This window comes from Notechis scutatus, chromosome 2, assembly GCF_049901735.1.
Source record: "Notechis scutatus isolate UNSWTSFEM ecotype Mainland chromosome 2, rNotScu1.2, whole genome shotgun sequence".
Taxonomy (NCBI): domain Eukaryota; kingdom Metazoa; phylum Chordata; class Lepidosauria; order Squamata; family Elapidae; genus Notechis; species Notechis scutatus.
Window position 1 is genome coordinate 11,502,154 of NC_142010.1, and position 15,183 is coordinate 11,517,336.

A 15,183-nucleotide genomic window follows, 5' to 3' on the forward strand; every position below is an offset into this window, starting at 1 on the left:
TATGATAAAAATGGCTGCCCATTTTCACAGCAAAGACTCTGGACAGAATTTGATACTGACCATTTTTTTCGGCCTGTCAAACTTCCTTCTTACCTCCCTTTTATTGATTTATGAAATTTACATGCTTGCCTATCCTGGTTGCTAACAATACAATGAAAAAAAAGAATACCATTAAAAACAGACGAATATAATCAATGCAAATTATACGGGCACAAGAGTTAAGGAATCATTCCGAGGTCAACCCTCCCATACTACCACCTCTTACAATACTAGACAACACAGTATCAACAGTAGAGACCTTCAAATTTCTAGGTTCTACCATATCACATGACCTAAAATGGACACCTAACAACAAAAACATCATCAAAAAAGCACAACAAAGATTGTTCTTTCTGTGCCAATTCACAAAGCTCAAACTGCCCAAGGAGCTGCTGATCCAGTTCTACAGAGGAATTATTGAGTCTGTCATCTGCACCTCTGTAACTGTCTGGTTTGGTTCTGCAGCCCAACAGGAAAAACACAGACTTCAGAGGATAATTAGGACTGCAGAAAAAACAATTACTACCAACCTCCCTTCCATTGAGGACCTGTACACTGCAGGAGTCAAAAAGAGGACTGTGAAAATATTCACAGCCCTCTCACATCCCGGACATAAAACTGTTTCAACTCCTTCCCTCAAAACGATGCTATCGAGCACTGCATACGAGAACAAGTAGACACAAGAACAGTTTTTTCCCCGAATGCCGTCACTCTGCTAAACAAATAATTCCCACAACACTGTCAAACTATTTACAAAGTCTGCATTACTATTACTATTAATCTTCTCATCACTCATCACCCATCCCCTCCCACTTGTGACTGTATGACTGTAACTTTGACACTTGTATCCTTACGATTTATACTGACTGTTTCCTAGTATGATTTGATTGCTTATTGTACCCTATGACTATTATTAAGTGTTGTACCTTAATTCTTGACTCATAATGAATGTATCTTTTCTTTTATGTACACTGAGAGCATTTGCACCAAGAGAAATGATTTGTGTGTTTAATCGCACTTGGCCAATAAAGAATTCTATTCTATTCTATTCTATTCTATTCTATTGTATTCTGTTCTGTTCTGTTCTGTTCTGTTCTGTTCTATTCTATTCTAATTCTATTCAATTTCTATTCTATTCAATTCAATTCAATGAATACAACCCACCGACACAATTATATAAACATTAATGTACATTTAAAGTGACAATAAAATTAGTTCTAAATTCTAATTACATAAACATACCCTTTGGTTGCCCTTCTGAGATTCTGCAGCAAAAAGAAAGGAAGGAAGGAAGAAAACAGAAAGAAAAATGTATCAGGCATGATAAGACTTCTGGGAATAATTCAGATTCTATTCTTCTGTAACCATTTCCCCATTAAAAAATTACTAAACAGCATTAATCATTTTCCTCTTTAAGTGCAAGTGAACACTTGATACAAACATAGAAATGGTTTTAATTAAAGTGGCCACAGATGCAGTGTGATTAATTATTCACATCATTAATGAATTAAATCCAATAATTTTCAAAATATTTTCCCGACAATGTTTTACTCAACTCATTTTGATTAGTAGACATATACAGGTAGTCCTCGACTTACAACCACAATAGGGCCTTACCACCTCTCTTGCCACAGTTGTTCAGTGAATCACTGCAGTTGTTAAGTGAGTGCCAACTCATAAAACATTCCTATGCCTGTTTTAGTAGTTGCCATAGGGAAGGGGGGGAGGGGAGGAAGGAAATCGGAAGAGCAGTTTGAAAGCGAAAGTACATTCCAACTCTTATCTTTAAAAGACTTTAAATAAAATACCAGAGTTTTTGCCCACAAATATATTTCATTGGAGAACGTGAATGATGACACCCAGCCCGTGAACGTCCTCAATTGGAGAATCTGGGTTTATGAGACAAAACGGTCACTAAATGAAGGTGTTAACTCATAAAATATTTCTGTGGTCTCTTTAGAGTTGCCAACAGAAAGGGACGGGGAAGCCGTGGGCAGCTTGCATTCCATAAATGTTTTCAAAGATAGTTTCTAAGTGACCGAAGTTTCTGCCGTGCAAAATTCTAACTGGAGAGCATGATTGATGACTCTTGGCTATGGATGTGTCCCATTGGAGAATATGAATTATGAAACACCCAGGGGGAGGGGGGAAACAGGGTCACAGGCTGTAAATTACGTATGCCAGAGTTGGCTTCATACAGGGCAGTGCCAGTATGTTGCCTCTAATGAATCTTTTGAAGTTTGGCTCGAGAATCATGATTTAATTAGAGAGATTGTTGGAATCCTGACAGTGAGTAACATAGTTGTTAAGTGAATTTGGCTTCCCCATTGACTTTGCTGGTCTGAAGGGGCAACCGTCATAAATATGAGTCAATGGCCAAGCGTTTGAATTTTGATCACGTGACCATGGGGATGCTGCAACGGTCGTAAGTGTGAAAAAATGGCCATAAGTCACTTTTTCCGGCGCTGTTGTAACTTCGAACGGCCACTAAATGAACTGTTGTAAGTCGAGGACTGCCTGTCAGCTTGACTCTACTTTAGGTCTCTGATGTCAGACATAGTTGGCTAAATGCTGTCTCTTAAGGATTATTTTGAAGGAGCCATTTTTATAAGCAGCCCAGAGGTCCTTAACTTACAACCCTTCTGTCAGGGCTCCGGTAGTTACCTACATTTAAATCATGAGTCTCTAGCCAGATTTTCAAACATAAAGATTTATTAGGAGTAAACATGCCGGCGCTGCCTGAATGTAGCCGACTCTGAGACACATCATTCACTCTCACTCTTGACCTGGTTTTCCCCCACTTCCTGGGTACATCATAATTCATATTCTCCAATGGGACACATCCATAGCCCAGAGTCATCAATCATGCTCTCCAGTTAGAATTTTGCGCGGCAAAAACTTCTGTCACCTAGAAACTATTCTTGAAAACATTTATGGAATGCAAGCTGCCCACTGCTTCCCCCTCCCTTTCTGTTGGCAACCCTAAAAGACCACAGAAATATTTTATGAGTTAACACCTTCATTTAGTGACCGTTTTGAAGTTACAACAGCACTGAAAAGAGGGACTTATGACCATTTTTCACACTTATGACCGCTGCGGCATCGTAGTCACATGACCATACTTTGGACACTTTGCAACTGGTTCACATTTATGACGGTCGAAGGGTCCCGCACGGTCGTGCGATCCGTTTTCGCGACCCTCTGACAAGCAAAGCCAACGGCGAAGCCGGATTCCCTGAGCCGCTGTGTGACTCACTTCACCACTGCAGCGATTTGTTTAACAACAGTGGCAGGAAAGGTCGTAAAATGGAGCAAAACTCAGCTCAACAACTGTCTCGCTTAGCCAAAGAAATGTTGAACTCAACTGCCCGTATACGTTGAGAAGCAGCAGGTTGCTCTTTCCAAGTCAAAATCAAGAAGGCCAAAAAAACAAAAAAAATCACATTTCATTTTGGGAAGCGGGTTTTAATTGACCACCTTTGACAGAGGCTCCTTTTCTCCTTTCCCCCGGCTGGCTCTGCCACGGTCATTTCTGGAAAGGTGCTCGTCTCGCCTGGTGATGATGTCCTTCTCTAGTTCTTCCAACTGCCTTAACAAGAGCTCTTCCTGATCTCGGAGAAACCTTTGTAGCTCTTTCCATTCCCAGACAATATTCTCCCGCTCCGATTCCGTTTTTCTCTGCAAGGGCAAAATGGCAGAACAATGTGTTACCCTATTCCAGTGATGGAGAACCTTTTTGTGGTGGCGTGCCGAAAGCATGCACGTGCCGGCACCCACAATGCAACGGTGCCCTGCCACCCCCGTGCAACCTTGCCCCCTTACCTGCACTGCGCATGCCTCCCAGCTGATTTTCGGCCCGTGTAAGGCCATTTTGGCCCTCCCGGAGGCTTGAGGGAAGCCTCTGCAGCCTCAGGAGACCGAAAAACGGGCCTTCCGGAAATACCGGAAGTGCCTGTTTTCAGCCTGTGGAGCCTGGGGGAGGCCATTTTGGCCCTCCCGGAGGCTTGAGGGAAGCTTCTGCAGCCTCGGAAGGCCGAAAAACAGGCCTTCCCGAAATACCGGAAGTGCCTGTTTTCAGCCTCTGGAGTCTGGGGGAGGCCATTTTGGCCCTCCCGGAGGCTTGAGGGAAGCTTCTGCAGCCTCGGAAGGCCGAAAATGGGCCCATTTCAGCACTTGTGGTATTTCCAGAAGGCCCGTTTTTCAGCCTCCCGAGGTTGCAGAGGCTTCCCTCAAGCCTCCGGGAGGACGAAAACAGCCTCAAACAGGCCGAAAATCAGTTGGGAGTCACGTGCATATGCGCAGGGCAGGTGAAGTTTGGCTGGGGTTTGCGTGACCACACAAATGACTCTGCGTGCCGCCTGTGACAAACGTGCCACAGGTTCGCCATCACGGCCCTACTCCAACATCTAAAAAGGCTGGTCCGGGTTCAAAATCTTAGCCAGGCTTCCTAGGCCGAGGAAGGGAGATAAAATAAGTTGAGGGTCTGAGCCTCAACTTAGCGAAGGTGAGCGCTCATTTAAAGGGGGTCAAAACACAAATCATGATCATGTCAACATGGGATGCTTCAAAATGCTGAGCATTCAAAATGTGGTCAACCAATTCGGTGGACAACCAATTCAACAGGAGCCAAGAGTGTGCAGCCACCGCCAAAAAAGCTAATGCAATTCTAAGTTGCATTAACAGAGGAATACAATCAAGATCAAGTGAGGTACTAATACCATTCTACAAAGCCTTAGTAAGACCACACCTAGAGTACTGCATCCAATTTTGGTCACTACACTATAAAAAAGATGTTGAGACTCTCGAAAGAATGCAGAGAAGAACAACCAGGATGATTAGAGGACTGGAGAGTAAAACCTATGATGGTTACAGAAACTGGATATTGCTAGTCTAGTGAAGAGAAGGACCAGGGGAAAACATGATAGCAGTCTTCCAATATTTGAGAAAAGGGTCAACCTATTTTCCAAAGCACCTGAAGGCCAGACCAGGAATAATGGATGGAAACTGAACAAGGAGAGATTTAACCTGGAAATAAGGAGGAATTTTCTGACAGTGAAAGCAATCAACTGATGATGTAAGAGAAGATGCCTTCAGAAGTTGCGGGAGCTTCATCATTGGAAGCTTTCAAGAAGAGACTGGACGGCCATCTGCCAGAAATGGTGTAGGGTCTCCTGCTTGGGCGGGGAGTTGGACTAGATGACCTACAAGATCCTTCTAACTCTGTTATTCTGTTCTGGTCACGTGACCAGGCTGTGGAGCTATAAGAACTTTGGAACTGGGTTGTAAGTAACTTTTTTTTTGGGGAAGGCGGCGGGTTCTGCTGTAATTTCAAATGGTTGCTAAGCAACCAGTCATAAGCCAAAGATTACCTCAACAGAGCTATGTAAACAAAGGTGTATAATACACCTTTGGTCCTAACAAAGGTGGCACGGAATCAATTGGAGTGCCCCTGTTGTACATGGTTGTAGGCAGATGCTAGATTTCTACCTTCACAGGTTCCAAAACTTTTCTGGGTTTGATTCTGAAATGCTGAAGCCCCCTCCGACAAGGGCCTTCTCTTCATATATCAGGCCAACTGATACCGGGTAAATCCCTGACTTACAGTGATTATTCAAAAAACATTTTTGTAAATGAAGACCCATCTTTCTAACAAATCTGCAGGCTTGATGTACAATTTAAGGGAAACCAACTCAATTATAACATTATTGCATCCTAAATATTCGATTGCCTGTTCTGAGGCATAAACTGGATAGAACACACAATGTTGATGTTTTATCTGCATCTTGGAAAAACCACCCGGATTTGACCAGCCGCTTGCAGTTACGGACAATGCAGCTCTCCTGGCACCTCCAGAGCCCATCTTTTGAACTCAGCTCTTGCAAGGATCTCCAACTTGCTTTTTATCCACCCGCTAGCAAATTTTGGACCGAGAGGCACTTCGAAGGGTAGCCTTGCAAACAAGAAGGTTGTAAAAAATTGTGGTAATCTTATTGATGAAGGGATTCTAAAGGTACACAAGATTGTTTTTTATATTTGTACTTAGAAATAACTTTTAGAAGGTTGGAAATAAAGTGTAATTTAAAATGTGGTAAAATATTTAATATAACTTAGTGAAATTGGTGTTAAGGGGAACATTTTACGAAATAAAGATTGGAGATATGATGTGGGGGGGGAATAACTGTGGAAAATATGACTATTATTAAAAAGATATGATATTAAATTGAATGAATAAAATGGTTAAGGTATAAAAGAATGTTGGGGAGAGGAGGAGAAGGAGGATTACCTTAATGAAATAATGATTTAAAATATGTGATGGGGGGAGAATAATTGGAAAGTAGGTCCTCCCACAAAAGTATGTTAATTAATTGAAAAGCAATGTGCTAAGTTTTTATGTTATAAAAGAATATGAATATTAATGAATAGATTAGTTCTGGTAGTGGTAATATTGTATAATTTTTGAATGTACCAAGCAGGATCCCAATGTAAGTTAGGTGTTTTATATTAAATATTATAAATGTAGAGGAAAGAGGTAAAGGCGTTATACTCCAATTAGTGGACAGGAGAAGTTTTTTTTTATTTTATTTTAAGGAAGAAAGCAAATGGATAGCTGGAAATAAACAGACAAAGAATAATAAATATTATGATTTGAACTGAGATGAGATGAATAAAATAAAATTAAGAGAATTTAAGAGAGAAAAGAAACTATATATAAAAGTGAAGATGGTAATAAGATATGAATGATATATAAAATGAATATGAATTTGAAGTTGTGTCTGTATAAAGAGTTTTGACCCGGGATTGAGCAACCTTCAGAAAAGATGATTTTTTATTTTCTTTATGTTATGTCTTATGTTATATGTATTCGTGTTTGTTTTTAAAATTAATAAAACTTGTTTAAAAAAAAAAAAGGTTGTAAAAAATTCAAAGAGGGAAAGATGGAAACTCACACACGGCTACGATAGATCTTACCAGCAAATCCTCACTTTTCCATAGATAAGGGAGTTTCATTTCTCCGCTCTTTTTTTCACATTATCTTGCAGCACACTCGAGTATCTAGGATGAAATGCCAAAAGGTTAAAAGATATTTTGCACACTCCAACTGGATTAGGGGGACTGGAGACTAAAACATACGAAGAACGGTTACGGGAACTTCAGGCATGATATTCCCCTCTGAAAAAAATAAAATAAAATCTGAAAAGTAGCCAGGGGTGCAGGGGTTGCCTAAGCACCCGCTAAGCACCCGATCAGCTCCCCGCCCTGACCTCAACTAACACCACCACCCCCATTTCTCTCTTTCCTCTCTCCCCCCCAGGTCTTCTCCAGCGACCCCTCCCTGCACGGAAGCCTCAGCTGGTGCTTTCGGGCTCTTCCTCGCCCCCCCCCCTGCATGAGATCCTCCGAGCTGCGGGCTAAAGGCGGCAGGGCTCCTCCGGGCTGATCCACCTGGCAGCTGGGGGGGGCGGGAGAAGAGACCCGGGGCGTGACGTGGGTCCACTTTCCTCCCCACGGAGAACTTTTTTTTGCGTCCGGCGCGGGTAGTTCGGCGAGAGGCGGGCGGGCTCTGTAACCCCAAAGGCAGCTCTCGCCCGGCATCAGCGCGCACGCGCGCGCCCACACACACACCCACAAAACACCCACTCAAACACCCAAGTCACTATCCCCACAGCGCGAGAATAACAGGAATAATAGTCTTCTTCCGCCCGCCACTAGCCTTGCGGTTGCGACTTGTGTCCCCCGCTCCTTGGCTCGGTTTTTCCTGCAACTGACTCCCCGCCTCACACTTTTGAAAGAGCGAGAAGCGGTCCGAGGAGTCGTGGAAACGCACCCCGTTGCGGGGGTGGGGGGGAGAGAGAAGGCGTATTATTACACGAGCCTTTTAAACTCGTGAGAATGGGCTTCCCGGGCAAAAAAACAAAAACAAAACGTTTATTGACATCCGGGCGTCCAGGAATCGTTTGCAAAACCGCTTCGCCTTCGCCAGTCCTCTTTGCAAAGCAGCGCCGCCGCGGCTCTTCCCTTTTTTGCCTTTCCCTTCCCGAGGCAACGCGGGACTGGAGCCGCGCCGGGTAGTAGCAACTCCCGACTCAGGGGGCCTCTGAGGGGAGGGGAAGGAGGAGAAGAAAGTGGGGGAGGGGAAAGGGTGGGGCGGAGCTGATACAAATCTCTGTCTTTCAAAACTCCCCAGGTCGGTTTTGGTGAGACCTATCTTGGGAAAACCACCCAGCTAATGATTTTCAGATCACCTGTTAAATCTCCATTTTTATCCCAGTACAGATTGAATGTGGAATAATTCAAAAATTTATTCTTCTCCAAAAAGGGATGGAGCTAGAATTGGAACATGCAGGAATTTTAAAAGCATTACTCTTGGTTACTTATTCCTTGTTGTCTGTTCTCATTTTAAATTTCTCTTCTACAGCGGTCTAACTTGCAAATATTCTTCGTTGGGAGAATACATTTTATCACTATCTTCAAAAGTGAAAAAGAAAGGGTACGCAAAACGTGTTAAACGTATATTGACAATATTTGTATTGAAAGAAGTATAATGCACAATATTTGTCAATTATGGGGAACATTATACAGCAGGTCACAAATAAATTGGACAAACTAACAGAGACAATATTTATAAACTGCTTGAAAGCAGCCACACCTAGAGTACTACATCCAGTTTTGGTCACCACATTATAAAAAAGATGTTGAGACTCTAGAAAAAGTGCAGAGAAGAGCAATCAGGATGATTAGGGGACTGGAGGCTAAAACATATGAAGAACGGTTACAGGAACTGGGCATGGCTAGTCTAGGGAAGAGAAGGACCATTCTTACAATATCTGAGAGGCTGCCACAGAGAGGAAGGGGTCAAGCTATTTTCTAAAGTACCCGAAGGCCAGACAAGGAATAATGGATGGAAACTAAACAAGGAGAGATTTAACCTGGGAATAAGGAGAAACTTTCTGAGAACAATCAACCAATGGAACAGCTTTGCCCTTGGAAGTTGTGGGAACGTCATAACTTGAGACCTTCAAAAAGAGATTGGACTGCCATTTGTCAGAAATGGTGTAGGGTCTCCTGCTTGGGGGGGTTGGACTAGATGACCTCCAAGGTCCCTTCCAACTCTGATTATCTGTTAATTATCTTCTTAAAAAAACTATTTTAAAAGGAAACCCTGAATCTTCTGAAAAAATAAATATGAAGCTGGAGAATCCTTAATCAGTATGTATAGAACATATTAAAATGTCCAGGTTTTGTTCGTTGGTGAGGATAATATCCCTAACTCAACAAGCCATCTTGGGTTTGAAAACTGTGTTTTGTTTTGTTTTTTTGCTGGCAGCTAATATGTGTTCCAGCAAACTATTTTTGTTTTGCCATGTCCCTGTAACAGAATAACAGAGTTGGGAGGGACCTTAGAGATCTTCTAGTCCAACCCCCTGCACAGGCAGAAAACCCTATATCATTCCAGACAAATGGCTGTCCAATCTCTTCTTAAAAGCTTCCACTGATGAAGCGCCCACGAGTTCTGAAGGCAAGTCGTTGCACTGAGCGATTCTAACTTCAGGACATTTCTCCTTATTTCTACATTGCTTCTTTCCTTGATTCGTTTCCATCCATTGGATTTTGTCCTGTCTTCAGGTACTTTGGAGCAGTGGGTGCCAAGCAGTGGGCCGGTGCTTTTTCAGGAGGCAACTGGACTTTCCTGTTTTTTCTTTTGAAGGCGTTTCGCTTCTCATCCAAGAAGCTTCTTCAGCTCTGACTAGATAGCGGGGAATGGAAGGATTTATACTCAGGGGTGGGCTGCAAAAATTTTAGCAACCGGTTCTCTGCCCGGTTCCTGGGTGGGCATGGCCATGGTGAGTGTGGCTTAATCACCTCCTGCACCATGTTAGGGGGGATGTCTTCATCCTCCCTGGGCTCCCAAGGCTTTCCTCAAATGTCTGGGAGGCTGAAAATGGCCTCCCCGGCTTCCGGAGGCCCTCTGGAGGCTGGAAACAGATGCATTTCTGCCCTTCCGGGACTTCCAGGAGGCCCATTTTTCGCCCTCCCTGGGCTCCGGAGGCTTTCCTCAAGCCTCCAGGAGGGCGAAAACGGCCTCCCCGGGCTCGAGGCCCTCTGGAGGCTGGAAACAGGCCCGTTTCCAGTCTTCCGGAGCCTCTGGGAGGCCTGTTTTTTGCCCTCCCCAAGCCTCCGTGCAGGCCCTGTACTTACCTGGCATCCAAAATGGGCCACGTGGAGACTCCTGGGAAACGGGATGGAGTAGGCGTGGCCAGCCAGGGGTCAGATTTACCGTTTCGCCAAACCAGTAATTAAAAAGGATAAAATTAGCTACCGGTTTGCCTGAACCGGGACAAACCAGTAGCAGCCCACCCGTTTATACTCCTTGCAGACAGCTGGTAATTTGCATCCTTTTAGAGGGTCCTTGAAGCACTTGGAGGTTTATCTGTGTCTTCAGGGTCACCTGAGTGGTGCAAATGGTTCCTGTAGTCTGCAATTTTTCCTCAGGAAATCCATTCCTACTCCCACACCATTCAAAGGGTATTCATCCCAAATTGTATAGCTAAACGTCTGTATAGAGCCGTTATGGCAAACCTATTGGCACGTGTGCCACAGGTGGCACGCAGAGCCATTTGTGCTGGCAACACAAGCTGCAGGCAAACTTACCTCACTGCGCATGCGCGCACCTTCCAGCTGATTTTCGCTCTGTTTGAAGCCTTTTCGGCTCCCAGAGGCTTGAGGAAAGTCTTGGCAGGCTGAAAAATAGGCCCGTTTTGTCACTTCCTGTATTTCCGGAAATACCGGAAGTGACCAAACAGGCCCATTTTTTTGGCCTGCAAAGGCTGCAGAAGCTTTCCTCAAGCCTCTGGGAGGCCGAAAAAGGCCTCAAATGAGCTGAAAATCAGCTGGGAGGTACAGTGCAGGTAAGGGCGTGGCGGGGGAGAGATTGCACACGCATGTGCAGGGGGCATGGGGGGTGCACCTTGCCTTCTAGGTGCTGGGACGCAAGCGCTCGCACACAATTTTTGCCACAGGAGCCCAGAAAGGTTAGGCACCACTGGTAGAGAGAATATAAATCCTTCCATTCCCCACTATCCTGTCAGAGCTGAAGAAGGATGAGAAGTGAAATGTCTTCAAAGGAAAAAAAAAAAACAAGAAAGTCCAGTTGCCTCCTGAAAAAGCACCTTTGAGTACCTACTGATCGATTTAAATAGGGGCCGCAGCTCATTCCTCCTGCTCTGGTGCCTTAAATAATACATTCCCTAGCTATTTTGCTTGAAGAATGGAAAACACAGACAACCGAGTGGCGATTTGGCCTCCCTTAAAAAAGTGGGTTTAGGATTTTACATTTGGAAGTTTCCCAAGGAATCTCATGAAGCTACTCCACCACCCACCACCCCAATTTTTTTTTTCTCCACTGGATCACTTTTCCCCCTCAGAGTCACAGTGCTATGAAATACCTGTAGAGGAGATCAAGTTATGGAGATCAAGAGCCGTAAAATGCCAGAGGTGAAGTTGAGAAGTTCAAGAGAAGGCAAATAACCACTGTTAGAAAAAAAAACAAAAAAAAAACACAAAGTAAATATATACACGTCTCAGGATAATCTTGCAGGATCCAATCTGAGTTGGTTATCCAGACCAAAAGTTTATTCTTCCAAGCTTTTGGAATTGTTCTGGAGCCCATCATGAGGGAACTTCGGTCTTTCCAGAATATGAAGAGAAATTCTCCAATGATGGGCTCCAGCATGAACCTGAAAGCGTGGAAGAATAAACCTTTGGTGACCGATTCAGATTAGATCTTGCAGAAAAAAAAGAAAGCGGGATTAGTTTATCCAGATTTAATAGGGATTCTTCTTATGTCCTTAAATCACCAAATAGACGAGGTCCTGGATTTTTCTTTTATAAATGTTGCCCCAGAAAGCTGGATACGCACCTGGCATGCCACGCCCAATGAAACACACACCAAGGTAGTGATTGCAAAGAGTTTACCCTGTGCGGAAAAAGGACCCTAAGGGATCAATCCCAATAGGCCTAGTGCCAAAGCCATTCCTTTAACAATACAGCTTTTATAGTTAATTCTCCATAAGCCCACCTTAAACCAACCCCCTTTAGGGCATCCTATGACCTTATCCATGTTGCCTGAGTTCAGCCAATATTACTTAGCAATACATGTAGTCTTCAAAATACAACCACAATCAAGCCCAACACTTCTATTGCTAAGTGAGATTTGTTACTTATTGCCAAGCTAGTTTTGCCCCGTTTTACGGCCTTTCTTGCCACAGCTGTTAAAGTGAGTCACTGCAATTGTTGAGTTAGTTAAGTGAATCCGGCTTCCAACCTGCCAATTCCAATTACTACCCACCTGCCTTCCACTGAGGACCTATATACTCCACGAGTCAAAAAGAGGGCTGTGAAAATATTTACAGACCCCTCACATCCCGGACATAAACTGTTTCAACTCCTTCCCTCAAAACGACACTATAGAGCATTGCACACCAGAACAACTAGACACAAGGATAGTTTTTTCCCAAACACCATCATTCAACTAAACAACTAATTCCCAAAACACTGTCAAATTACTTAGTAATACTGTATTACTATTATTATTCTCATCCTTCCTATTACCTATCTCTTCCCACTTGTGACTGTATGACTGTAACTTTGTCGCTTGTATCCTTACGATTTATGTTGACTGTTTCTTAATATGATTTGATTGCTTAGTGTACCCTATGACTAGTATTAAGTGTTGTACCTTATGATTCTTGATGAATGTATCTTTTATTTTATGTACACTGAAAGCATTTGCACTAAGACAAATTCCTTGTCTGTCCAATCACACTTGGCCAATAAAGAATTAATTCTTTCTTTTTCTTTCTTTCTTTCTTTCTTTCTTTCTTTCTTTCTTTCTTTCTTTCTTTCTTTCTTTCTTTCTTTCTTTCCTTTCTTTCTTTTTCTTTCTTTCTTTCTTTCTTTCTTTCCATCCATGTTCTTTGCGTGTCAGAAGATGACTGCAAGACATGGGAACTGTCGTAAATATGAGTCAGTTGCCAAGCGTCTGAATTTAGATCATGCGACCCTGAGGATGCTGCAATGCAATGGTCACAAGTGTGAAAAATGATCATGTCACATTTTTCACTGCTATTGTAACTTTCAAACGGCCACTAAATAAACTAAGTCGAGGACTACCGATATCTAGCATCAATCAGCACATTTGTCCCAGGAACAATTAGCATATTATACCATAATATGCTAATATTATTGCCCCCAAGTACATTGTCCCCAAGTTCCTCTCTTCCCCAACTGTTGCACTGTCCTATGATATGTTCAGGGTTCCACTTGAACAAGCATTTTTGATCACTTTTGCTTGGGGAAGCATTCTTTGCTGGCTGAGGAATTCTGGGAGTTGAAGTCCACAAGTCTTAAAGTTGCCAAGGTTGGACACCCCTGACGTAGAGGCTCTACAAATAATTATAAGCTTTCCCATTCCTATTTAACAAAAAAACAAAACAAAACAAAACACCACCTATATTAAACAAACAAATATTCCAGGTGTGGGGGTTTCTATCTAATACTCAAATCGACCCAATCATAATATGTACAAATGTTTTTTTTATAAAAGAACAGTCAATAGGTTAGGCTAAACATTATATTTATCTTGAAATCTCTCTGCTAACCATCTGTTATTGTACTTAACACGTAGAAAGTCCACAAATGGCTTCCAGAGTCTTATAAAATTGTCTAGTTTTATTGTTTTTCTCCCTTTTTTTCAGCATCCAGCCAGCATAGATTCTATATATTTAATCTTAAATTTGTTTGATACTTGATACTCAATTTTTCCTTTTTTTTTTGTACACCAATTTGTTTCTTCATTGTTAGTGATGGATGTATATTAAACAAATATTCCAGGTGTGGGGGTTTCTATCTAATACTCAAATCGACCCAATCATAATATGTACAAATGTTTTTTTTATAAAAGAACAGTCAATAGGTTAGGCTAAACATTATATTTATCTTGAAATCTCTCTGCTAACCATCTGTTATTGTACTTAACACGTAGAAAGTCCACAAATGGCTTCCAGAGTCTTATAAAATTGTCTAGTTTTATTGTTTTTCTCCCTTTTTTTCAGCATCCAGCCAGCATAGATTCTATATATTTAATCTTAAATTTGTTTGATACTTGATACTCAATTTTTCCTTTTTTTTTTTGGTACACCAATTTGTTTCTTCATTGTTAGTGATGGATGTATATTAAACAAATATTCCAGGTGTGGGGGTTTCTATCTAATACTCAAACCGACCCAATATCTAATCATAATATATACAAATCTTTTTTTTAAAAAAAAAGAACAGTCAATAAGTTAGGCTAAACACTTTATTTATCTTCAAATCCCTCTGTTAACCATCTGTTATTGTACTTAACACGTAGAAAGTCCACAAACGGCTTCTAGACTCTTATAAAATTGTCTGGTTTTATTGTTTTTCTCCCTTTTTTTCAGCACCCAGCCAGGGTGGATTCTATATATTTAATCTTAAATTTGTTTGATACTTGATATTACATTTTTCTTTTTCTGTACTCCAATTTGTTTCTTTTTCGTTGTTAGTGATGGATGTATTTTTTTTTGTTTTATTTTTTATGATAAACAAAATAAATACACTTAATACATTTTAACGTGTTCATATAAAGGTATTAGAGGAGGGTTTTTTTAGTTCTTCCTTCATAAACACTGAAAATATTTGGCAACCAAATCTTCCCTTTTCCTTCTGTTCCCATGAGATTGCTGTTGTTGCTCTGACTGGATGCCTCCAGATCAGTCTTGTCAATCTTGATGCAAGAATTGCATCAGGAACTAGAGCAGCTGACAAAGGTTTTCCCCTGCTGGGAAATAAATCTTACCAATAATTCACATTTCAGTTATCACTCCGATTGATGGTCCATTTCTCCTTTGATTTAATGGCGTCAACTTATTTTGATGAGGGTTAAATGATTTCTATAAAGGACTCTAGAAATGCTGTTATAGCATAGAAATTGTTATTACTCTGCAACAGATTCTGGGCTATAATAAAATAAGATCCCTTTATGGAAATCATCTAATTTTTTCCCTCTTTTCATAACTGCTAAATTATAATAGCAAATGCACAAAATATTTGCCAGAGAGATGG

General features: G+C 41.9%; 1 protein-coding gene across 4 annotated transcripts in view; it reads right to left on the minus strand.

The window, feature by feature from the left end:
• LOC113425111 (uncharacterized) overlaps window positions 1–7,602 on the minus strand; it is a 29,135-nt gene extending 21,533 nt beyond the window's left edge. For 3 of the 4 annotated variants that reach the window (XM_087952991.1, XM_087952992.1, XM_087952990.1), the window contains exons 1-3: window positions 7,009–7,602; window positions 3,517–3,717; window positions 1,282–1,304 (exon numbers count right to left, since the gene is read on the minus strand). In XM_087952991.1, coding sequence (XP_087809117.1) covers window positions 1,282–1,304; window positions 3,517–3,717; window positions 7,009–7,047 — 263 coding nt within the window. In that variant the 5' untranslated portion in view covers window positions 7,048–7,602. Of the gene's footprint in view, window positions 1–60; window positions 142–1,281; window positions 1,305–3,516; window positions 3,718–7,008 lie in introns of those variants that run through there. The other variant, XM_087952993.1, reaches the window with a different exon arrangement.
• Between the last annotated feature and the right edge of the window lie 7,581 nt (window positions 7,603–15,183).